The sequence below is a fragment of the Mustelus asterias genome, chromosome 22 (assembly GCF_964213995.1).
Source record: "Mustelus asterias chromosome 22, sMusAst1.hap1.1, whole genome shotgun sequence".
Lineage (NCBI taxonomy): Eukaryota > Metazoa > Chordata > Chondrichthyes > Carcharhiniformes > Triakidae > Mustelus > Mustelus asterias.
In genome coordinates, this window is record NC_135822.1 from 8,859,954 (window position 1) to 8,885,639 (window position 25,686).

Below are 25,686 nucleotides of genomic sequence, written 5' to 3' on the forward strand. Positions count from 1 at the left end.
TTTCCCAGCATCCTCTCCACATCCACCCCTGTCAAGACCCCTCGGGATTGTACATGTTCCAATCGAGGAGATTTGGGCTTTTCCACAAATTACTGACGCTTCCGGACGATGGGTCTCTGATTCTGAACTCTACCCCTACCCCGCCCTGCAGAGGTGAAGGTTCAATATTCCAACCTGCAGCCCCCTTAGTGGCTCTGCACATCAGACCAATCAAATTCATTAAAAAAAGAATCCATTCTCTTGCCTCAGGCACTAAGTACACGTGTAGTAAGCCAAAAATTTTGGTTTACTGGCCGATTAAGTTTAATTTACTTTTATCGTTTTAGCGGGTTGGACCATAAGGATTTTGTAAATCTAATATAAAATAAAAGCGGCTAATGGAAAATCATTACAGGGCAAATTCTGGTGGTAAACCCATTACTAACTCCTATTTTCTTGAAAGTTTGCATTGATTTTTTTATCATATTGCTATGACATGAATACAAATACTTAGCTGCTGATATTTCTTCTAGGGTTTAACAATTGTTTCCGAACTGTTATTCAGCATAACCAAACTTTATACTGACCTGCATATTGTCCCTGAATCCTAATTATCAGATTTTTATTTGACAGCGTAAATAGAAAACATCAGACAGTGGTTAGCACTGCTGCCTCACTGCGCCAGGCATCTGGGTTCGATTCCGGACTTGGGTCACTGTCTGTGTGGAATTGGCACATTCTCCCCGTGTCTGCGTGGGTTTCCTCCGGGTGCTCTGGTTTCTGCCCACGGTCCAAAGATGCGCAAGCTATGTGGGTTGATCATGCTAATTTGTCCCTCAGTGTCCAAAGATGTGCACCTTAGGTGGAATAGCCATGGTAAATTGCCCCTTAGTGTCCAAAGATGTGTAGCTTAGGTGGATTGGCCATGATAAATTGCCCCTTAGTGTCCAAAGATGTGTAGCCTTGGTGGATTGGCCATGATAAATTGCTCCTTAGTGTCCAAAGATGTGCAGGTTAGGGGCATTGGTCATGTTAAATTGCCCTTTAGTGTCTAAAGATGTGCAGGTTAGGTGGATTGGCCATGCTAAATTGCCCCTTGGTATCCAAAGATGTGTAGGTTAGGTGGATTGGCCATGGGGTATTACACAGGGCATGTATGGGGATTGGGGATGGTGGAGGGAGGGGGGGTTGTGGCTGGAGCAGTGGGCCTGGATAAGATGCTCTGTCAGAGAGTTGGTGCAGACCTGATGGGCTGAATGGCCTTCTCCTGCATTGTAGAGATTCTCTGGATGGGCAGAGGGGTCAGTAACTCACAGACATGGATTTAAAGTAATTGTCAAAAGTACCTGAGATGAGATGAGTGAGAACTTTCTAATGCAGAGTGAGTGGCTGGGGTCTGGAATGTGCTGCCTGAAAGGATATTTGAAAGCAGAGTGAGTGGTGATTTGACAAGGGGAATTGGATAGATATACATCAAGACAAAAGTTACTGGGTGACAGGAAAGCACGCAAGAGTGAGAGAATAAAAACAAATGGTGGTGATGTGGGGGGAGGGAGGGTGATGTGGGGGGAAGGGGGTGATGTGGGGGGAGGGGGGTGATGTTGGGGGGAGGGGGGTGATGTGGGGGGGAGGGGGGTGATGTGGGGGAGGGGGGTGATGTGGAGGGAGGGGGTTGATGTGGAGGGAGGGGGGTGATGTGGGGGAAAGGCAATGATGTGGGGGGAGGGTGGTGATGTGGGGGGAAGGCAGTGATGTGGGGGAAGGCAGTGATGTGGGGGGAGGGAGGTGATGTGGGGGGAGGGGGGTGATGTGGGGGGAGGGGGGTGATGTGGGGGAAAGGCAATGATGTGGGGGGAGGGTGGTGATGTGGGGGGAGGGTGGTGATGTGGGGAAAAGGCAATGATGTGGGGGGAGGGAGGTGATGTGGGGGGAGGGTGGTGATGTGGGGGGAGGGTGGTGATGTGGGGAAAAGGCAATGATATGGGGGAGGGAGGTGATGTGGGGGGAGGGGGTGATGTGGGGGGAGGGGGGTGATGTGGGGGAAAGGCAATGATGTGGGGGGAGGGTGGTGATGTGGGGGGAGGGAGGTGATGTGGGGGGAGGGGGGTGATGTGGGGGAAGGGGGTGATGTGGGGGGAAGGGGGTGATGTGGGGGGAGGGAGGTGATGTGGTGGGAAGGGGGTGATGTGGGGGGAGGGGGGTGATGTGGGGGAGGGCGGTGATGCGGGGGAGGGCGGTGATGTGGGGGGAGGGTGGTGATGTGGGGGAGGGCGGTGATGTGTGGGGAGGGTGGTGATGTGGGGGAGGGCGGTGATGTGGGGGGATGGCAGTGATGTGGGGGGAGGGTGGTGATGTGGGGGAGGGCGGTGATGTGGGGGGATGGCAGTGATGTGGGGGGAGGGTGGTGATGTGGGGGAGGGCGGTGATGTGGGGGAGGGCGGTGATATGGGGGGATGGCAGTGATGTGGGGGGAAGGCAGTGATGTGGGGGAAGGCAGTGATGTGGGGGGAGGGCGGTGATGTGGGGGGAGAGTGGTGATGCAGGGAGGGCGGTGATGGGGGAAGATTGAGGTGATGTGCAGCGTGCAGTGGGGGAATACAAATCTTTGATAGGCTTTCCTTTATGAGAAAGGGAGAGAATGTTCTAGATCCCCCATCAAACCTGAGGAATATGGAGAAGGGAGGAAGGATTATTGCAAAGTATTGCAAATTGTTAAGATGAGCGGGCGGGTAAGTGGAGCTGAGTCCACGAAAAGATCAGCCATCATCTTATTGAATGGCGGGGCAGGCTCAAGGGGCCAGATGGCCTACTCCTGCTCCTAGTTCTTATGTTCTTATGTCCCAGTGGAGCAGCAGAGTCTGAAAAGAACGGCGATCAGCAATGGGGAGCATCGATATTATAACCCTGCTACTCTGGCCTGCGGGAGCGCAGAGTGAAACCCCCGGGGCTTGGCTCTGCTCACGTCCCGTTTATGTTGAGTCTGTCTGATTGTTGGTGGATTTTCAAGCGTCTGGATGGATAATGCCTCTGATGTTTTGGAAGCTGGCTGACAGAACATTGAGGGTGACAGTCTGAAGAGCTGTTATCCTCTCTCAGTCTTGTCAGCACTGGCAGTAGAGCGGGAACCACCCTCTTGTATCAAGTCCATAATTCAGTGAACAAGGATATAAAAATAATTGTGCGCAAGCGTGGCTTCATATCAGCACTCAGTGGCGTGATACCGAGCTGTTATGTCTGGAGTTAGTTAATATTGACCAGACTAACAGTGGGAGCTGTAGAGCTGATAAGCCCTAGACAAGCTATTCCAATCCTGGAGTCACTCCCTTTGGGGAATGAATAAGGAAGTTTCCACCCTGAACTGTACTGACTTTCCCCTCCCTTACCCTTTAGATGGCTTGTCCACTTTACCATAAGTGCATTTTCACAGTAACTTCATTGCAGTGTTAATATAAGCCTACTTGTGACTAATAAATAAACGTTACTTTAAAAAAAATTCTACCCCTTATCTTGATCTTTCAACATGAACTGAGAGGTCATTCGGGAGGTGGTGGAGGCATCAAGTCTCTGTTCTCTTGTTTCCGAAAGGAAAGACCCCACCTTTATAATCTAATGGTGCCAACTTGTGGCCATGTGGGTCACACGCCTTGCCTCTGAGTTGGAGTGTTATTGGTTCAAGTCCCAGTCCAGTGACCTGGAGCATAAAACCCAGGCTCATGGTACTGAGGGAGTGCTGCACTGTCAGAGGTGCCATCTTTCATCACTCACCTGATGAAGGGGCAGCGCTCCGAAAGCTCGTGCTACCAAATAAACCTGTTGGACTTTAACCTGGTGTTGTGAGACTTCTTACTGTGCCCCACCCCAGTCCAATGCCGCAACTCCACATCATGTCTTTCAGATGAGATGTTAAACTGAGGCCGTGCCTGCCCCTTTTGGGTGGATGTAGAAAAGAAATCTCGGCCTTTTTGGCTAAGATCAAGCATCAGATCAAGCCCAAGATGGGATGCAGTGCCTTATCTCGTCAGCTTGCATCTGGGTTGTTTCTCTTGTGGGGACCTTGTATTTTTTTTTGTTCATTTGTGGGACACGGGCGTCGCTGGCTGGGCCAACATTTATTGCCCATCCCTAGTTGCCCGAGGGCAGTTGAGAGTCAACCACATTGCTGTGACTCTGGAGTCACATGTAGGCCAGACCGGGTAAGGACGGCAGATTTCCTTCCCTAAAGGACATTAGTGAACCAGGTGGGTTTTTACAGCAATCAACCAATGGTTTCATGGTCATCAGTGGATTCCTAATTCCAGGTATTTTTTATTGAATTGAAATTTCACCACCTGCCGTGGCGGGATTTGAACCCGGATCCCCAGAGCATTAGCAGATTAATGGTCTAGCGATAATAGCACTAGACCATCGCCTCCCCGTGAATTTGGTTTTTGGAGCAAGCAAGGAATGGATTGGGGTTTGCTCAGTCCATTCTGAACACTGGCTTTGTCACTTTAAGACTGGAGTAAAAATATATTTTTAAAAAGTAGAAAGTAAATCCCACGGCCCTATTATTAAGAAGAGGAGACCTTCTTGATGTCCTGGCCAATATTCATCCATCAACCAACATCTACAAACAACTATCTGGTCATTGTCTTATAGCTGTTTGTGGCAGCTTGCTGTGCTGAAATTGGCAGCCGAATTTCCTACATTACAACAGTGACTATGTTTTGGAAAGTAGTTTCCTTGGTTTTTAAGTGCTTTGGGATGTCCCGTGGTTGCGAAAGGAGGTTCAGTTGGCAGTTAGGAAGGCAAATTCAATGTTAGCATTCATTTCTAGAGGGCTAAGAGCAGGAATGTACTGCTGAGGCTGTATAAGGCGCTGGTCAGACCCCATTTGGAATATTGTGAGCAGTTTTGGGCCCCATACCTAAGGAAGGATGTGCTGGCCTTGGAGGGGGTCCAGAGGAGGTTCACAAGAATGATCCCAGGAATGAAGGGTTTGTCATATGCGGAGCGGTTGAGGAATCTGGGTCTATACTTGATGGAGTTTAGAAGGATGAGGGGGGACCTAATTGAAACTTACAGAATACTGAGAGGACAGAGTGGACGTGAAGAGGATGTTTCCACTCGTGGAAGAGACTAGAACTCGAGGGCACAACCTCAGAGTGAAGGGACGCTTCTTTAAAACTGAGATGAGGAGGAATTTCTTCAGCTAGAGGGAGGTGAATCTGTGGAACTCATTGCCACAGAGGGCTGTGGAGGCCAGGTCATTGAGTGTCTTTAAGACAGAGATGGATAGGTTCTTGATCAATAAGGGAATCAAGGATTACAGGGAGAAGGCAGGAGAATGGGGATGAGAAAACCAGCCTCCCATCCACTGACTCTGTCTACACTTCCCGCTGCCTCAGCAAAGCAGCCAGCATAATCAAGGACCCCCACGTACCCCGAACATTCTCTCTTCCACCTTCTTCCGTCAGGAAAAAGATACAAAAAAGTCTGAGGTCACGCACCACCCAACTCAAGAACAGCTTCTTCCCTCCAACTCAAGAACAGCTTCTTCCCTGCTACCATCAGACTTTTGAATGGACCTACCTCGCATTAAGTTGATCTTTCTCTACACCCTAGCTATGACTGTAACGCTACATTCTGCACCCTCTCCTTCCTTCTCTATGAATGGTATGCTTTTTTTGTATAGCGCGCAAGAAACAATACTTTTTACTTTTGACAATAATAAATCAAATCAATATCAATCATATCAGCCATGATTGAATGGTGTGTAGCAGATTCGATGGGCTGAGTGGCTTAATTCTGCTCCTATATCTTGTGGTCTTATTCAATTGCAAGAGCCTTTCTTTCGGTGCGTGTTTGTAACAAAAAAAGAGAGAACTTCCCCCTCGTACATCTGGCTGAGTTACAGTTCGCTGGATTATGTCCCTGGTAGCCCGACACTTCCACTCAGGCCCAAGAGGAGCTGTTTGCATTCATGGCACCATGTGTGAGATGCAGTCGCTGGCCAGTCCCAAGACTAATGCAAGCAGCACAGGGCTCGCTCTGTCCTCTGGCCTAGTCAAGCTCAGAAAAAAAAACCCATTCAGACTAAACTGGGGCAAGAGGGGAGGAGTGAGATCATTTTAACAACTTATGTTCGCCAGATGTGATGTGGTTAGCGTCTGTTCACCGAGCTTGCGTTAGCCAAGTCGTAGCATTACTGAAATCTTTAAGGGGAAGGGTGATTAGTGATTTGCTAGCTCTGTGATAATAATTATTTGTTCAGCACAGCCGATGTTGGCCGTATATTCCCGATTAGTCACTAAGTGGAAAGTACATTTCTTTTTCTTCCCCCCCCCCCCCTTTTGCCAGGCCTGAAACCCAGTCGGTTTTTCTATAAAGACACGTGATCAGTAGAGTCCACACATGGTTTCCCTCCTTCTGTATGTGTGTGTGTGTGAGATGTGATGTAAGCACTTTTACAGTACTTCCTAGGCAGCGTAGGCAGGGTAAGTACGCAGAAATAGGAAGGTTTTGGGGGGGCCATGGGAAGCACGCACATGGGTGATTATCTTATCTTGTGTCGCATGGTGCTAAAGGGACATCTTTACAATCGATATGATCGCATTGTGTCAGGTCTTGCTGTAATGCGAGCTACTTTCTCAATCCCCTCTCATGAACTTGCGAGCACTCATTGTTGCATATTTGCACTCAGCAACGTTGAGATGTCACTCCTGCCGGCCAGAGTTATTTGTTGATTTTTACGGCCCTGTCGATTTTAAAATACCATTGACTGGCCACGCAGAATGGCCCCCTTCCGATTGGCTGATGTAGCGACTCAGATTGTTAAAGTATAAAACTGGGTGGAATTGTTGTGTTTTTCTCTCTGTGGAATATTGAACCCAGGATATGCCCAGATGATGTGGAGTTCAGCTTGCGTGCTTAAAAAAAATGGTGGGATTGAATTAGATTTGTACTATGGGCTAGGTGGTGTGTGTGTACGCGCACACATGAGTGTGGGTGCGTGTGCACACATGAGTGTGGGTGCATGTGCACACATGAGTGTGGGTGCATGTGCACACGAGTGTGGGTGCGTGTGCACACATGAGTGTGTGTGCGTGTGCACGCATGAGTGTGGGTGCGTGTGCACACATGAGTGTGGGTGCGTGTGCACGCATGAGTGTGGGTGTGTGTGCACGCATGAGTGTGGGTGCGTGTGCACACGAGTGTGGGTGCGAGTGCACACATGAGTGTGGGTGCGTGTGCACACGAGTGTGGGTGCGTGTGCACACATGAGTGTGGGTGCGTGTGCACACATGAGTGTGGGTGCGTGTGCACACATGAGTGTGGGTGCGTGTGCACGCATGAGTGTGGGTGCGTGTGCACACATGAGTGTGGGTGCGTGTGCACACATGAGTGTGGGTGCGTGTGCACGCATGAGTGTGGGTGTGTGTGCACGCATGAGTGTGGGTGCATGTGCACACGAGTGTGTGTGCGTGTGCACGCATGAGTGTGTGTGCGTGTGCACGCATGAGTGTGGGTGTGTGTGCACGCATGAGTGTGTGTGCGTGTGCACGCATGAGTGTGGGTGCATGTGCACACGAGTGTGTGTGCGTGTGCACGCATGAGTGTGTGTGCGTGTGCACGCATGAGTGTGGGTGCGTGTGCACGCATGAGTGTGGGTGCGTGTGCACGCATGAGTGTGTGTGCGTGTGCACGCATGAGTGTGTGTGTGTGTGCGCCGTGAGCAACGCTACAGACAGGTAACGTGAGGGAAAGAGGAGCAAGCAAAGTCGAGAGACGTGGGGGTAGGCATTGCCCTTTTAAGAGGGGTGTTGCCCTTTTAAGCGGCCACGCTCCTAAAGCCGAGGAATAAAAGGGAAGAGGCACATTGTGGGGGTGGGGAATCTCTCTGTGGTTGGCCTTTTTGTTGCGTGAGCGCAGGGTTCAAACCGAGTTGTAGCTCCAGGCGGCCCGAATGACTCATTCAGGTGACGCTTGTGGATTAGCAGAGAATATATTGAACTGGCAGTCTGCTGGCAAGCTGCCACCGCAGTGAAAAGAGTTAGCACAGGAGCAGAGTGCGGGGGGGGGTTGGCGAGGGGGACTAACTGGATGCTAACGACAATGGTGTGGATCTTGGCTTTTTAACTCCTCAACTTTATTATCTATAAATGCCAGTTTTTTTTTTGTCTTCTCTGCTGGTGTTTCCCGCCGTGCGGATGTTGTGGTGTCTGAGAGGTTTGTTTGAGTGCAGCTGTTTCTCTTGATGGCTCCCCTCCTCTCGCAGCAAGGAGAGATTCTTCTCATCTTTACCGCTAAACCATGCCGGCCCCCAGTCTGACCGGACGGTTTCTCCCTGGACGGCAATTACCCTTCTCACGGAAGTGTCTCGAGACAAGCCGCCGTTGGGGGGGAGGGGGGTGCGGGGGGGGGGGGGGGGGGGGGGGGGGGAGTCAAAGGTAACGAGTTCTGTGCTGTATCCATATCCTTCAACCACACATTTCAATGCGGAGCCCAAACATCAGCGCACATCAGTCGGGCCAAATGGCCTTGCTCCCATGCTGCATATTCTAAAGTAAAATGTATTTATTAGTGTCACAAGTAGGCTTACGTTAACACAGCAATGAAGTTACTGTGAAAACCCCCGAGTCGCCACACTCCGGCACCCTGTTCGGGTTACACTGAGGGAGAATTTAGCGCGGCCAATGCACCCTAACCAGCACGTCTTTCAGACTGTGGGAGGAAACCGGAGCACCCGAAGGAAACCCACGCAGACACGGGGAGAATGTGCAAACTCCGCACACAGACAGTGGAGCGAAGCCGGGAATCGAACCCAGGTCCCTGGTGCTGTGAGGCAGCGGTGCTAACCACCGTGTCACCGTGCCGCCCCGTATTCTATATTCTATGTGGGCGATGGCCTAGTGGTATTATCGCTAAACTATTAATCCAGAAACTCAGCTAATGGGAACCCGGGTTCGAATCCCGCCACGGCAGATGGTGGGATTTGAATTCAATAAAAAAAATATCTGGAATTAAGAATCTACTGATGACCATGAAACCGTTGTCGATTGTCAGAAAAAAACCATCTGGTTTACTAATCTCCTTTAGGGAAGGAAATCTGCCGTCCTTACCTGGTCTGGCCTACATGTGACTCCAGAGGCACAGCAGGGCCTTTCATGCGTCGGTGCAGACTCGATGGGCTGAAGGGCCTCTCCTGCACTGTAGTATTCTGTGAATGTGGTTGACTCTCAACTGCCCTCCAAGGGCAACTGGCCAAATGTGATTCCAGAGCCAGAGCAATGTGGTTGACTCTCAACTGTCCTCTGAAATGGCCCAGCAAGCCTCCCAGTTCAAGGGCAACTGGAGATGGGCAATAATGCACCAGGCTGCGCTGTCGTCTGATATGCTGTGATCCAGGGCGTAGTGTGCAAAGGGGCGATGTTCCTATTAACACGCTTCAGTCGATTTGGTTTAACAAAGACAGAAACTCACAAATGTGGGACATTGCTGCTGTGAAGTCAGCACAGTCCGTGTTCTGTCTCACCACACGTCGTGATGGAGCGCACAGCTAATTACCCTGGCAGTAATCACACACTACATGGCAGAAGATTAGGTGGGCAGCTGACGCACTTTCGAGATGCCCAGAGACGTGAATCGCTCACAAACAGCGCGGGTGTTCCCAGAGGGCACCAGCGTATCCCGGGAGATGATGAGTGTCTTTGGCCTGTTGACGCTCATCACTGGCTCTGTGGCCTTGACCGCCTTGACCCCGGCTCATGAGGCTGCCGGTCAGATCGGGCAGCGGGGGGCAGGGCGGTCAGTGGGTAGGGGCCCAGGTTCAAATTGAATGACATTGTCTCTGCTGTTACGTTCCAGTACACGCCGACCCTTAAACACAAGCAGACTGTGGCAACAGGGTCTGGTGAATAGGTTCAGTGATAGCGCTGCATCTGTCCATAGTCTGTGTATGCCACTAACTGATCTCCTGTGGCGTTGCCCTTGATGAAGCAGAAAACAATGCTGAGGTTTTATCATAGAATCCCTACAGTGCAGATGGAGGCCATTCGGCCCATCGAAATCACTGACTCCGGGTGCTCCGGTTTCCTCCCACAGTCCAAAGCTGTGCGGGTTAGGTGCATTGGCCATGCTAAATTGCCCTTTAGGGTCCTGGGATGCATAGGTTAGAGGGATTGGTGGGGTAAATATGTGGGGTTACGGGGACAGGGCCAAGGTGGGATTGTTGTCAGTGCAGACTCGATGGGCCGAATGGCCTCCTTCTGCACTGTGTAGGGTTTCTTGGATTCACTAACAGAGTATCTTGCCCAGGCCTACCCCCTCCACCCTATCCCCGTAAACCCCACACATCTACCATGGCTAATCCCATCTAACCTACGTATGGTGAAACACTTGAGGGGCAATTTAACCTGGCCAATCCCCCAACCCATACATCTTGGAACACTGAGGGGCAGTTTAGCATGGTCAGTCCATCTAACCTTTGGAGTGTGGGAGGAAACCTAGAAAGAAGTTTAACAACACCAGGTTAAAGTCCAACAGGTTTATTTGGTAGCAAAAGCCACACAAGCTCTCGGAGCTCCAAGCCCCTTCTTCAGGTGAGTGGGAATTCTGTTCACAAACAGGGCATATAAAGACACAGACTCAATTTACATGAATAATGGTTGGAATGCGAATACTTACAACTAATCCAGTCTTTAAGAAACAAAACAACGTGAGTGGAGAGAGCATCAAGACAGGCTAAAAAGATGTGTATTGTCTCCAGACAAGACAGCCAGTGAAACTCTGCAGGTCCAGGCAACTGTGGGGGTTACAGATAGTGTGACATGAACCCAATATCCCGGTTGAGGCCGTCCTCGTGTGTGCGGAACTTGGCTATCAGGGCCAAGGCTATCAGGAAACCTAGAGACAGGGAGAACATGCAAACTCCACACAGACAGTGACCCGAGGCTGGAATCGAACCCGGGTCCCTGGCGCTGTGAGGCAGCAGTGCTAACCACTGTGCCACCGTGCCGCCCATGATCTCCTAGGGTGATGCTCACGATGAGGCAGAAGCTCATGGTGAACCTGTGGAACTCTTGGCCACAGAAGGCTGTGGAGGCCGGGTCATTGAGTGTCTTTAAGACAGAGATGGATAGGTTCTTGATTCATAAGGGGATCAGGGGTTATGGGGAAAAGGCAGGAGAATGGGGATGAGAAAAATATCAGCCATGATTGAATGGCGGAGCAGATTCGATGGGCCGAGTGGCCTAATTCTGCTCCTATGTCTTATGGTCTTAGGCTGGTGTTTTATATGAGTCGCGGTGCAGTGTCTTGTTGGGTACAACTTTCTCATTTTCCTACTGAGGTCGGGGCCCCCTCTCCCTTCCAGGCCCCGCATTCCGAACAAGCACATCCTTGGAGCACAGTTGTCCTTCTCTGGAATGGAAGCAGGTTGGTTGGAAATTCCTGGCTCCTCTCCAAGCTTTGGAAAATGAAAAAAAAGGGCAGGAAATGACTGGATTATTTTTTCAATCTAAAAAAAAAATGCGTGACAATTCTCCGATGTGACCCCTGCTGCAAGTTGCACTGAAAAACCTCTACATCTGTTCACACCAACATATACCGTGGGTAGTTAGGTTTTTCTCGCCAGCCCCTTTGCTGAGCCAACTGTTGAGTCACTGGCTCTGTAGTCCCATATTTTGTGAGCTTTGTTATTAGCTTCACATTGAATTTTATACCAATCGCAAAGGAGAACCATGTGAAGCAACTTGGTTTCCTTTCCTATCAAGCCATTCCAAATTCAAAAAGAAGATGTACAGATGTGGAAGGCTGAAGTTCATCGTGAATGGTTGTGTTCAGGTAATCATCCTTAGGGTCTGTGCATCAATAGTGAAAACAGCTGGGGCGGCACGGTGGCACAGTGGTTAGCACTGCTGCCTGACAGCATTAGGGGCCCAGGTTCGATTCCGGCCTTGGGTCACTGTCTGTGTGGACTTATGATGTGGAGATGCCGGCGTTGGTCTGGGGTAAACACAGTAAGAAGTCTCACAACACCAGGTTAAAGTCCAACAGGTTTAAGTGCGACCAAATAAACCTGTTGGACTTTAACCTGGTGTTGTGAGACTTCTTGCTGTGTGGAGTTTGCACATTCTCCCCGTGTCTGTATGGGTTTCCTCCGGGTGCTCCGGTTTCCTCCCACATTCTGAAAGATGTGCTGGTTAGGTGCATTGACCCAAACAGGCGCCGGACTGTGGCAACTAGGGGAATTTCACAGTAACTTCATTGCAATGTTGATGTAAGCCTTACTTATGACTAATAAATAAACTTTACTTTTACTTTACTTTACTTTCGGCACCCAGGTTCGATTCTGGCCTTGGGTCACTGTCTGTGTGGAGTTTGCACGTTCTCCCCGTGTCTGTGTGGGTTTCCTCCGGGTGCTCCGGTTTCCTCCCACAGTCCAAAGATGTGCGGGTTAGGTGGATTGGCCATGCTAAATTGACCCCTGTGTTCATAGAAATCATAGAAACCCTACAGTACAGAAAGAGGCCATTCGGCCCATCGAGTCTGCACCGACCACAATCCCACCCAGGCCCTACCCCCATATCCCTACATAGTTTACCCACTAATCCCTCTAATCTACGCATCCCAGGACACTAAGGAGCAATTTCAGCATGGCCAATCAACCTAACCCGCACATCTTTGGACTGTGGGAGGAAACCGGAGCACCCGGAGGAAACCCACGCAGACACGAGGAGAATGTGCAAACTCCACACAGACAGTGACCCAAGCCGGGAATCGAACCCAGGTCCCTGGAGCTGTGAAGCAGCAGTGCTAACCACTGTGCTACCGTAGCAGGGTAAATATGTGGGGTTACGGGATTAGGGCCTGGGTGGGATTGTGGTCGGTGCAGACTCGATGGGCTGAATGGCCTCCTTCTGCGCTGCTGGGTTTCTATGATTCTTCTACAATACTGCAAGGTGGCACCGTTTCTTTAGTCCTTCTTGCACTATAGCTTGTTAACCCATTCTTTCCTGATAGCGATGACTCCATGCAGGGGCAAGATTCTCCCAACGTTGTTGGAGGGGAGGGGGGGAGGGGGTGCGGTTGGGGGTTTAATTTCCTCAGTTCACCAGTGAATGCAGGTGTTAACATTACCAACTGTGTTAAAAAGATGAGTTTCACTGGAGCATGTTAACTGCTGCATGATGGGAGGAAGTACGGTCTGCTGTTCAAACCTCGACATGGCCTCTCTCACCTTGGGGGATTTCCAAGCTGAAAGCCCAGTGGGTAAACTGGATTTACTGCCCAGCATGAGGTACACAACAGCGATGCAGCAGAGCAGACTCGAAGGGCCGAGTGGCCTAATTTTGCTCCAATGCCTTATGGTCTCATGATACCCCGATAAAACATAACTTCCTCTACCGGGGCACTGAGGGCAACTGGAGGATTCTCCTACTTTCCACATCTCTCCCTCCACCCACCACTCCACCCCCCCCCCCCAACATCTCCCCCACTGCCCAACTCTACTGAGGCCAAATAATGCAGAATAAACCAGGCGATTGGACCAGGAAGATTCCGGAGCTTCAGAATGCAGTAAACTCAAAGTCATCCAAAAACCCTGCTGCCTATAAGTTCATAAGATATAGGAGCAGAATTAGGCCATTTGGCCCAAGAAGTCCGCTTCGCCATTCGATCATGGCTGATATGCTCCTCATCCCCATTTTCCTGCCTTCTCCCCATAACCCTTCAACCCATTACCAATTAAAAATCTGCCTAACTCCGTCTTAGGTTAGGTTGATTAGCCATGATAAATTGTCCCTTAGCGTCCCAAGATGTGTAGGTTAGGCGAATTAGTTGGATAAGTACATGGGGTTACTGGGATTAGGTGGGATGCTCCATTGGATGGATAGTCAGTGCACTCAATGGGCCGAATAGCCTCCTTCTGCACTGTAGGGATTCTGTGATACACTGTCAACACCAGGTCACAGCAATAAGATGGAGATTAACTACCAAAGTTGAGACTGGAAACTAGTGTTGTTTCTGCAGCTCTTTGGGCTTGTTTGGATGTTACAGTAACTCTGGTCTTGGGCATGAGTCGAGGGTTCACTGTATCTACTGTCAAGGTAAACTCTGGCCATACCTTCAATTCCGTACCAGTCAAACCTGAGCATTTCAGTTCAGGCTCAAAAACAGAAGATGCTGGAAAATCTCGGCAGGTCTGATAGTATCTGTGGAGGGAGAATATCGCCAACCTTTCTTGTCTGACAAAAGGTTATCTAGACTCGAAACATTGGCTCTATTCTCTCTCTCCACAGTTGCTGTCAGACCTGCTGAGATTTTCCAGTATTTTCTGCTTCTGTTTCCGATTCCAGCACCTGCGGTATTTGGCTTTCATCTCAGTTGAGGTTCCTTGATCACAAACTGCTCACCTCTGAGAATGGGATATGTTGGCTGGAATCCTCCCATCCCACCCGCCATGGGAATCGTAGCAGGTGGGGGTTGGACCATGCAAAGGTCCAGGGCGGCACAGTGGCACAGTGATTAATACTGCTATCTCACAGCACCAGGGACCCAGATTCAATTCTCAGTTTGGGTCACTGTCTGTGTGGAGTCTGCACATTCCCCCCGTGTCTGCGTGGGTTTCCTCCGGGTGTTCTGGTTTCCTCCCACAGTCCAAAGATGTGCGGGTTAGGTTGAGTGGCCGTGCATGACATGTACCAGATGTACTAAAGTAGATTTGATTCTCACAATTAGTTCCAATTGTATTTTTTTTACGTCCCAGCATTACTTACTTTGGTTGTTTGAGTGAAGTAGGGGATTGGCCCGTTAAATTCTAATTACAATGAAACTGTGAAGTCCAAATGCGTGGCACGGTGGCACAGTGGTTAGCACTGCTGCCTCACAGCGCCAGGGATCCCGGTTCGATTCCAGCCTTGGGTAATTGACTGTCTGTGTGGAGTTTGCACATTCTCCCCATGACTGCGTGGGTTTCCTCCGGGTGCTCCGGTTTCTTCCCACAGTCTAAAGATGTGCGGGTTAGGTGGACTGGCCGTGCTAATTTGCCCCTTCGTGTCAGGGGGACTAGCGAGGGTAAATGCATAGGGTTATGAGGTTAGGGCCTGGGTGGGATTGCGGTCGGTGCAGACTCAATGGGCCGAATGGCCTCCTTCTGCACTGTAGGCATTCTATAATTTTATGATCTCAGGCGGGATTCTCCGGTTTTGAGGCCAGCGTGGTCAGAGTAGTCACCACCCGGCAGTGGGAGAGTGTGAAGCCAGGAACTGTTGCCTCATCAATCCAAAACGCTCACGCTACAGGGAAATTCTGGGATCTAAATAGTCGTTAACGAGCTAGATGCGAGCACGGGCAGACTGAAAACAAACGCCGTGCCATGGCTTTGGGTTAGTCTTCATGGTGAAGGGCTGAAGGGTCTGTTTACCTGGGCCCTCAGGGCAGGCAGCTCCAAAACTGAACGTGAACGTTTCTTGCCTCTTTTGCAGACCTCCTGAGGGCTCGGCAAGAAGCGGTGGCTGCCGTTCGGAACTCCAGCGCCATGGAGGCTCACATTCCCTCTTCCAGCAGTTCATCGAGTCAGAGGAGGAAACAGGGCCTCCCTCAGCACAGAGATGCCCACTTCAACGAGAGGTCAGTGTCAACTCAACCGTCAATGGGTTCCAGTTCACGAATCCAAACGTATCCGTCCCTTGACTTGGGCCTGAATTTTACCGGCACGCCCTTCCCGATTCCGGGGGCGGGCGAGGCTCGGAGAACGGCATTCCCCGTTGGCCTTGGGCGGGATTGTATGAACCTTGGGGGGGGGGGGGACGTGCCGGTAAAATTCCGCCTTTCATTATTTGAAACTGCCACTTCTAATCGAAAACCCACATTTCTGTGAAAGAAACCATTGTTGTTTGGACAAGTGGCAATCTTTTTTTTTTGTCTAGCTCCAGCTTTACTTAAAAACTGTTGCTATAATTTATAATTGTGAATTTACGTGACCCGCTGTGCCCATGTTTGTGTGGTTTTGTTTGGTTCCATTTTTCTCCATCTTTCATTGTTTGTTCTCGGAATGTCCTCGTTCGAGTTTAACACAGAGACTGGAAAAAAGCTGAGGCTTTGTCACACCGGACTGACGCTACATTTTGAAATAATTGAGATGTTCAGGTTTTGTACTCTGCAATCTTTCAGGAGGCGAAAGCCATTCTCGGCCTCTTTGAATGCCGTAGGTGTGAGGGGTAAGGCACATCAACCGGCATCTGAAATAGACGGGATAAAAGTAAAACGGCAAAATGGTGTCTTCAGACAGCACCATTCACATGGGAGTCGGTTTAGCTCAGTTGGCTGGACAGCTGGTTAGCGACGCCAACAGCGCGGGTTCAATTCCCGTACCGGTGGAGGTTATTCATCGATGCCCCGCCTTCTCAATCTTACCCCTCCCCCGGGGTGTGGTGATCCTCAGGTTAAATCATCACAGCTCTCCCCCTCAAAGGGGAGAGCAACCTATGGTTGTGAGTCCATAAGATATAGGAGCAGAATTAGGCCATTCGGCCCGTCGAGTCTGCTCCACCGTGGCTGATATGCTCCTCAACCCCATTTTCCTGCCTTCTCCCCATAACCCTTCAACCCATTACCAATTAAAAACCTGTCTAACTCCTCCTTAAATGTACTCACTGTCCCAGCATCCACCGCACTTTGGGGTAGCGAATTCCACAGATTCACAACCCTTTGGGAGAAGTAGTTTCTCCTCAACTCTGTTTTAAATTTGCTGCCCCTTATCCTAAGACTATGACCTCTCGACCTAGAATGCCCCACAAGAGGAAGCATCTGCTCCACGTCTACTTTATCCATACCTTTTATCATCCTATTTAGCTCAATTTGATCTCCCCTCATTCTTCTAAATTCCAGAGAGGAGAGGCCTAAACTGTTCAATCTCTCTTCATACGACAAACCCCCTCAGCTCTGGAATCAATCCAGTGAACCTCTTCTGAACTGCCTCCAAAGCCACTAGTCATCTGGGACTATGGCGACCTTTTTTTTTTTAGTTTTCCCATTTTATTTCGCAACGACTGTACATAAAGGCCCAGTCAACAGATCAATGTACAAGATCTTCTCATGACCAGCGTCCGAGGTGCCTCTGAACTGATGGTCTTAGAAAAAGATGTATAAACAGAAGCGTCAGAGTCCATTTGCCATGTAAGATTTAACAAAGCCTGGTCAGTACAGCGTCTTCAGCAGTCGTTCACCTGGGCCTCTGCCTCATCTCTCGCCTTTTACGCTTCAGCCTGCGCCTGCGCTTCTTCCGCCACTTGGCTCTCATTTCGACAAGGATCTCCAAACCGCTTTTGAGCGTGGCAAAATATCTACAGACCTTACACAGGCGAATCATTGAATGACCCCAAGTCATTAGGGCCAGTGACCAAAAGCTTGATCGAAGAGGTAGGCTTTAAGGGGTGGAGTCTCCAAGAAGGAGAGAGGTGCAGAGGTTTAGCGAGGGTATTCCAGAGATTAAGAGCCTACTCATAGTTGAAAACTGACAGATGGCAGACAATGACTTGTGAATAAAAGAAGCAAAAGAGAATAGTATTGTATTCCCCCACATTAACGACAGAACTTGAAGTAGCCACCTTGTAATCTGCACGGCAAAGGCCCTTCTGTGCGGCTCCAAGTGCTCTGAACCTCCTGGATACCATAACCCAATCAGAGTATTTTATTTAGCATCCTTTCGCTCTTTTTTATTTAGATTATTTGTTTTATTCTCGCCGCTTTGCAATTTTGATTTGATTTATTATTGTCACGTATTGGGATACAGTGAAAAGTATTGTTTCTTGCGCGCTATACAGACAAAGCATACCGTTCATAGAGAAGGAAAGGAGTGAGTGCAGAATGTAGTGTTACAGTCATAGCTAGGGTGTAGAGAAAGATCAACTTAATGCGAGGTAGGTCCATTCAAAAGTCTGACGGCAGCAGGGAAGGAGCTGTTCTTGAGTCGGTTGGTGCGTGACCTCAGACTTTTGTACCTTTTTTCTGACGGAAGAAGGTGGAAGAGAGAATGTTCGGGGTGCGTGAGGTCCTTAATTATGCTGGCTACTTTTCCGAGGCCGCGGGAAGTGTAGACAGAGTCAAAGTTGAAGTTTAAAGTTTATTTATTATTGTCACAAGTACATTAACACTGCAATCAAGTTACTGTGAAAATCCCCTAATCGCCACACTCCGGCGCCTGTTCGGGTACACTGAGGGAGAATTTAGCATAGCCAATGCACCTAGCCAGTGCAGCTTTTGGACTGTAGGAGGAAACCGGAGCACCCGGAGGAAACCCACACGGAGAACGTGCAGACTCCACACAGACAGTGACCCAAGCCGGGAATCGAACCCGGGTCCCTGGCGCTGTGAGGCAGCAGTGCTAACCACTGTGCCACCGTGTTGCCCTTGGATGGGAGGTTGGTTTGCGTGATGGATTTGGGGGGTAGATGCACCCATTAATGGCCAGCACTCACTGTGGGCGGGATATTCCGGCCCCTCCAGCTAGTCGGATCTTCCGGTCCTGCCGAGGTTGACCCCTCGCGGCGGGTTCGCTTGGCGGCAGATAGGGCGAGCCACGCGGATGCCCACAGACTTTGGCAGGACTGGAAAATCCCGCCAGCTGCCGACGACAAGCTGCATCCGCCGTGGGGAAACCCAGTGCGGGGTTTGGGGTAGAGGGGCTGGAAAATCCCAGCGGCCAGTGTGCAGAATGCACCGGACATTAATTATTCCCACTGCTCTCTCCTTGGCAAAGGCTCAAGGATATTGTGTGATGTAAATCAGGGAGAGCTGGGGGTTTTTATGTGAAGCAGTATCTAGTCCCAGTTCGTTGCTGTGGTTCTGAGGTGCTCTGTAGCTGTGCCTGTGGTCATCTGATTCATCTGCAAACGGGAAGTAACCTTAAATTGATGGGACTATGAGTTGGTGAAGCAGCACAAGCTTGGGTTAGCGGAGCTACAGTCTGAAACAGAACTGGATTTTCCCCCCACAAGGAGGCCTGCTCTTTAAATACTCTGTGTCCTTAGAATCCCTGCAGTGCAGAAGGAGGCCATTCAGTCCATCAGGTCTGCATCGACTCTTCAAAAGAACATCTTACGCAGGCCCGCCCCCATGCTCTATCCCAGTAATCCTGTGCATTTAGGCTAATCCCTCTTACCTATACATCTTTGGACACTAAGGGGCAATTTAGCACATCTAATTCACCTAACCTACACATCTTTGGACAATAAGGGGCAATTTAGCATGGCCAATCCACCTAACCTACACATCTTTGGACACTAAGGGGCAATTTAGCATGGCCAATCCACCTAACCTACACACCTTTGGACACTAAGGGGCAATTTAGCACATCTAATTCACCTAACCTACACTTCTTTGGACAATAAGGGGCAATTTAGCATGGCCAATTCACCTAACCAACGCATCTTTGGAATGTGGGAGGAAACCAGAGCACCCGGAGGAAACCCACACAGACACGGGGAGAATGTGCAAACTCCGCATAGACAGTCACCCAAGTTCGGAATTGAACCTGGGTCCCTGGCGCTGTGAGGCAGCAGAGCTAACCACTGTGCCACCATGCCACCCTCTCCTCTCTGCTACTTTCTCTAGGCCGTGTTGGAATTATTCTTATGTGGGCAACATTTTGGTTGAATAGAACCACCCGTGTAGTGCCTCTTTGGACTGTCCCAGAGCACTTGGCAACCAGTGAACTGGGCTTGAAAGGTGATCTTCGTTGTTTCGCAATAAGCACAACAGCCTGTCTGCCCCACATCAATGTTCCTTAGCCATTGAGATGAATGACCTATCCAGCTGATTTGCTGTTTGAGGGAGGAATGTTGTCTGGGATTCGCTGCTCTTTGTTGAATAGTGTCATGGGACCTTTTACATCCACCTGACACACCGGAGCAGATAGATGGGGCCTGATGGTGGCTCCTAACTGTCCCATTGGTAATGCATTGGTGTGTTAGTCTTGATAAGCACAAGTGGAGTTTTTTGGGGTTGAATTTTGTGGTGGACAAAGGAATAGGAGGAGGTCTTTCTCAAATCTATTCCACCATACAATTAGATCATGATTCCCATCACGGCAGATGGTGGAATCTGAATTTCATAATAAATATCTGGAATTAAGAATCTACCGATGACCATGAAACCATTGTCGATTGTCGGAAAAACCCATCTAGTTCACAAATGCCCTTTAGGGAAGGAAATCTGCCGACCTTACCCGGTCTGGCCTACATGTGACTCCAGAGCCACAGCAATGTGGTTGACTCTCAACTGTCCTCGGGCAACTAGGGATGGGCAATAAATGCTGGCCCAGCCAGCGGCGCCCATGTCCCAAAAATGAATTTTTAAAAAACTGTAGGTTAACTTCATTTACCCAGCTTGGCTTCAGATCCCTTAAAACTCTCTAACTTACAAAAATCTATCAATCTCAGTTTCAAGTTTTCAACTGATCCTCAGTGTTGTGGTTTCTCAGGTGGAAGAGAGTTCCAGGTTTCCACTAGCCTTTGTATGAAGGTAAAGGAGAACAGGGTTGGGAATAGCATCCAGTGCTAGGGTGAGATACAGGATGGTTAGACACAGTCCACTTTAAAAAGATGGATATATGATTCTGTTAACACAGAATACAATCCAACCTCGCAGCATGTCCTGACTCTCAACCCCAACCAATCATCTCCTCCCACCACATTTTCCACCTCGAATGGGCGGCACGGTGGCACAGTGGTTAGCACGGCTGCCTCACAGTGCCAGGGACCCGGGTTCAATTCTGCCCTCAGGTGACTGTATGGAGTTTGCACGTTCTCCCCATATCTGCGAGGGTTTCCTCCCACAGTCCAAAGATGTGCAGGTTAGGTGGATTGGCCATGCTAAATTTATCCTTAGTGTGTTAAGATGTGTAGGTTAGATGGATTGGCCATGCTAAATTGCACCTTAGCGTTCAAAGGTGTGTGGGCAAGGTGGACTGGCCACGCTGAATTGCCCCTTAGTGTCCAAAGATGTGTAGGTTAGGTGGATTGGCCATGCTAAATTGTCCCTTAATGTCCAAAGATGTGTAGGTTAGGTGGATTGGCCATGCTAAATTGTCCCTTAATGTCCAAAGATGTGCAGGTGAGGTGGATTGGCCATGCTAAATTGTCCCTTATTGCCCAAAGATGTGCAGGTTAGGTGGATTGGCCATGCTAATTTGTCCCTTATTGCCCAAAGATGTGCAGGTTAGGTGGATTGGCCATGCTAAATGCGTGGGGTTACGGGGATAGGGTGGATGGGAGGACCTGGGTAAGATGCTCTTTTGGAGAGTCGGTGCAGACCCGTTGGGCTGAATGGCCTCTGTCTGCACTGTCGGGAGGCTATAATTGCCTCAGTCATTCTTGTGACATTTCCATGTGCGACTGCGGAGGGATTCAAGACTGTCGCTGAAGTGAAGGAAAATTTGAGAGCGCCGTGTGGGTGAAAGAGGTTGTGTTTACCGAGGCAACGACAGAGATTTCATAGATAAACCCGGAAGTTTCCCTCAGCTGGGGTCAGAAAAAACCCCCCTGTCTTCGAAGTGACAATAAGAAACAAAACAGGGGATGAGTCAAAATGAGTCAAACCCTGATCCTGCGCTTCCAAAAAAATATTGAGTCAGTCCAACACCGAGTGCCCCCTGCCTTCAGGAAGTAGCCTACTCCACACATTACGGACAATATTAGGTGAAGTGTGATGAATTATAGCCTTCCCTGGGTGTTGTGGTGTTTAAAAGCTGTCAGGAATAGGTATGTAATAAAATAGATGAATGGCTCCCACTAAACTAATGTGAAAGCAGAGACTATCAAATTAACCGCTAAATGCAATACCTTTCCACCAGATTACAGAACAAAATCGGATTAAAGATTTACAACTAGGATGCAGATTTAATAAATCAAATACTTTGGATGTGTATGGTGCTTTTATTATTGATTTTATTTTCTGCTTATTCCAAACGAAGTTATTTGGGTTTTAGCCTTGTTTGCTATCCACATTGTGTTTTCGAGACCATTTCTTCACCTGTGTCGAATATTTTTTTTAAAAACGCTTATCAGTAAAAATTAATACATATCTGCTCTTGCAGAACAATAGTCCTGGTAACTCAGAGAGGCGAGGGAGTAGTTTCTGTCTGAGCACTGGGCAGGACGGCGGGGGGTGGGGACAAGAATGCAACAGGCAGGATTATAATCATAGAATTCCTACAGTGCAGAAGGAGGCCATTCAGCCCATCAAGTCTGCACTGACAACAATCCCAGCCGGGCTCTATCCCCGTAACTTCACGTATTTATCCTGCTAATCCCCCTGACACTTAAGGGACAATTTAGCATGGCCAATTCATCAAACCTGCACATTCTCCCCGTGTCTGCGGGGGCTTCCTCCGGGTGCTCCGGTTTCCTCCCACAGTCCAAAGATGTGCGGGTTAGGTTGATTGGCCATGCTAAATTGACCCTCGTGTCAGGGGATTAACAGGGTAAATACGTGGGGTTACAGGAATGGGGACCTGGGTGGGATTGTGGACGGTGCAGCCTCAATGGGCCGAATGGCCTCCTTCTGTACTGCAGGGATTCTGTGATCTTTGGACACTGAGGGGCAATTTAGCATGGCTAAGCCACCTAAACTGCACATATTTGACACTAAGGTGCAATTTGCATGGCCAATCCACCTAACTCGCACACCTTTGGACAATAAGGGACAATTTACCATGTCCAATCCACCTAACCTACACATCCTTTGGACTGTGGGAGAAAACCGGAGCACCCGGAGGAAACCCACGCAGACACAGGGAGGACGTGCAGACTCCACGCAGTCACCCGGGGCCGGAATTGAACCTGGGTCCCTGGCGCTGTGAGGCAGCGGTGCTAACCACTGTGCCGCCGTGCCGCCCTTGTGGGACATTATAGGATAGATGACTGCAAAGGCTAAAAATGCGCAGGAAGCTGCGAAAGGCTTCATTTAAAAGCATTACAAGAAATGTGCTTTATTTATTAAAAATATGAAGTGTATCAGTGAAAGACATTGTCCCCTTTAACAAGGGCCCCAAATAGGTTGACGCTGTGTTTCCTTTCTGACTTACGAGCGTTCTAAATCCGCACTTCTGGATTGTATTTTTAGAGGAGAAATATCTGACACAGCAGAAGGCAGATTGGGGAGAGTCTGTGGGGCCATCATCCATCCCCTTAAAATTCCAGCTGTGTCCCAGGGAGTGCACCGCAGGGAAAGATCTGGGTCGCAAACAGCAGCCTGGTTTCTGTGTTTGAAAAAAAAAAGGAAATAATTGCCCACAGAGGAATTCCTGGTATTAGTTACAGCAGCCGAATAACCCTCAACATTACAGGGACAATACATCAGCACCATCGACCCAGTCAAGCCTGGCCCTCGACTAGTTATAACCATTCTTGGACCTAAATCGGTTGTCAAGACCTGAACATTAATGTTTACATTTGTTTTCTGTTATTTAAGACAGTCTCGCCCATTGAACAAGATTGGTTAATGCGTATAACATGCAAGCTGCACTATTCCCCTTGCCTATCCTCCAGTAACACATCCGGTTTGAAAAGATTTCATCTCTTGCCTCCTTTTTATTGTTTGGCTTCATCTAATGTCTCGATTATTTGTATCTGTTCAGTATTTAGCCTTTTTTTTTCCCAAGGTAATAGAAAATCAGTCAGTAAGAGAACCTTTTTCTACCAAGCATTAACCTCTGTAGGCAGCACAGTGGTCAGCACTGCTGCCTCACAGCGCCAGGGACCCGGGTTCGATTCCCGGCTTGCGTGCAGAATCTGCACGTTCTCCCCGTGTCTGCGTGGGTTTCCTCCGGGTGCTCCGGTTTCCTTCCACAGCGCGGGAGACGTGTTGATTAGGTGTGTTGGCCGTGCTACATTCTCCCTCGGTGTACCCGAACAGGCGCCGGAGTGTGCCGACGAGGGGATTTTCATAGTAACTTCATTGCAGTGTTAATGTAAGCCTACTTGCGACATTAATAAATAAAAATAAATAAATCTATAGTGAAACATAGAAAATAGGAGAGGAGGAGGCCATTCGGCCCTTTGGCCTGTTCCACCATTCATTGTGATCATGGCTGATCATCCAACTCAATAGTCTGATCCTGCCAGCCCTCCATATTCTTTGATTCCCTTCCCCCCCCAAGAGTCCTTGAAATCACACGATGTTTTGGCCTCAACTACTTTCTGTGGTATTGAATTCCACACATTCGCCACTCTCGGGTGAAGAAAATTCCCATCTCTATCCTAAATGGTTTACCCCGTATCCTCAGACTGTGACTCCTGGTTCTGGGCACCCCCACCTTCAGGAACGTCCTTCCTGCATCCTCCCTGTCTAGTCCTGTTAGAATTTTATAGGTTTCTATGAGATCCCCCTTCGTTCTACTGAACTCCAGCGAATATAACCCGAACTGACTCAATCTCTCCTCATACATCAGTCCCGCCATCCCAGGAATCGGTCTGGTAAACTGTCACTTCACTCCCTCTATAACAAGAACATCCTTCCTCAGATAAGGAGACCAAGACTGCACACAATATTCCAGGGGTGGCCTCACCAAGGCCCGGCATAATTGCAGCAAGACATCCCTACTCCTGTATACACTCATTTTATTCTATCCCAACTATTTTGCTTAACCATGGCTCTTCTGGAATGCTCCCCACCAAGATGACAACAGAGCGCCTTTCACACAATCCATCCTTCTGCTTTGTTTGAGTGAGACTGTCAGATCGCAGCAACCTTCGTGCTGAGGGAGTGGGAGTGTGCCCATGAATAATTGGGTTTAAGACTTTGGACCACTGTTCTGCATTTGAAACCTTTATCTGGGTGTGGACCCAATCCTTCAGTCTTGGTTTAGCGATGGCTCAGTTGATAGCACTCCGGCCTCGGAGTCCAGAGATTATGAGGTCAAGTCGCACTCCAGAGACTTGAGCTGGTGAATTATTCTGTACTGTCGGAGGTATCATCTTTCTGTTCTGACATTAAGCTGCAACCCCTTTTTTGTGTCGTGGGGGGAAACCTGGAGGAATCCCACACAGACACGGAGAGAGCGTGCAAACTCCACACAGTCACCCAAGGCCAGAAACGAACCCAGGACCCTGGCGCTGTGAGGCAGCAGTGCTAACCACTGTGCCACGGTGCCACACAAATTCTTCAGAGGGTGGCACGGTGGCACAGTGGTTAGCACTGCTGTCTTACAGCGCCAAGGACCCGGGTTCGATTCCTGGCTTGGGTCACTCTCTGCAGAGTCTGCACGTTCTCCCCATGTCTACGTGGGTTTCCTCCGGGTGCTCCGGTTTCCTCCCACAGTCCAAAGATGTGCGGGTTAGGTGGATTGGCCAGGTTAAATTGCCGCTTAGTGTCAGGGGGACTAGTAGGATAAATGTGTGGGGTTACGGGAATAGGGCCTGGGTGGGATTGTAGTCAGTGCAGATGGGCCGAATGGCTTCCTTCTACACTGTAGGGATCCCATGATTCTATGAACTTCCAAGAATGCTTCCAGCCTCTCTGTATAGACTCATGTGACATCTTCCCCACCCTCCCCCCACCCCGAAACAATCCTTGCTCGGAAACAGCACTGGATAAAAGCAAATTACTGCGGATGCTGGAATCTGAAACCAAAAGAGAAAATGCTGGACAATCTCAGCAGGTCTGGCAGCATCTGTAAGGAGAGAAAAGAGCAGTTTCAACTTGTCATCTTTTGAGGAGAGGGTGTCC

The 25,686-nt window shown here is 49.4% G+C and overlaps 1 protein-coding gene across 7 annotated transcripts in view; it reads left to right on the top strand.

The window, feature by feature from the left end:
- The window catches only part of samd11 (sterile alpha motif domain containing 11), a 328,960-nt gene that overhangs the window by 238,767 nt on the left and 64,507 nt on the right, over nt 1–25,686 (top strand). For all 7 annotated transcript variants that reach the window (XM_078238728.1, XM_078238729.1, XM_078238731.1 and 4 more), the window contains one exon: nt 15,444–15,588. In XM_078238728.1, coding sequence (XP_078094854.1) covers nt 15,444–15,588 — 145 coding nt within the window. The remainder of the gene's footprint in view (nt 1–15,443; nt 15,589–25,686) is intronic.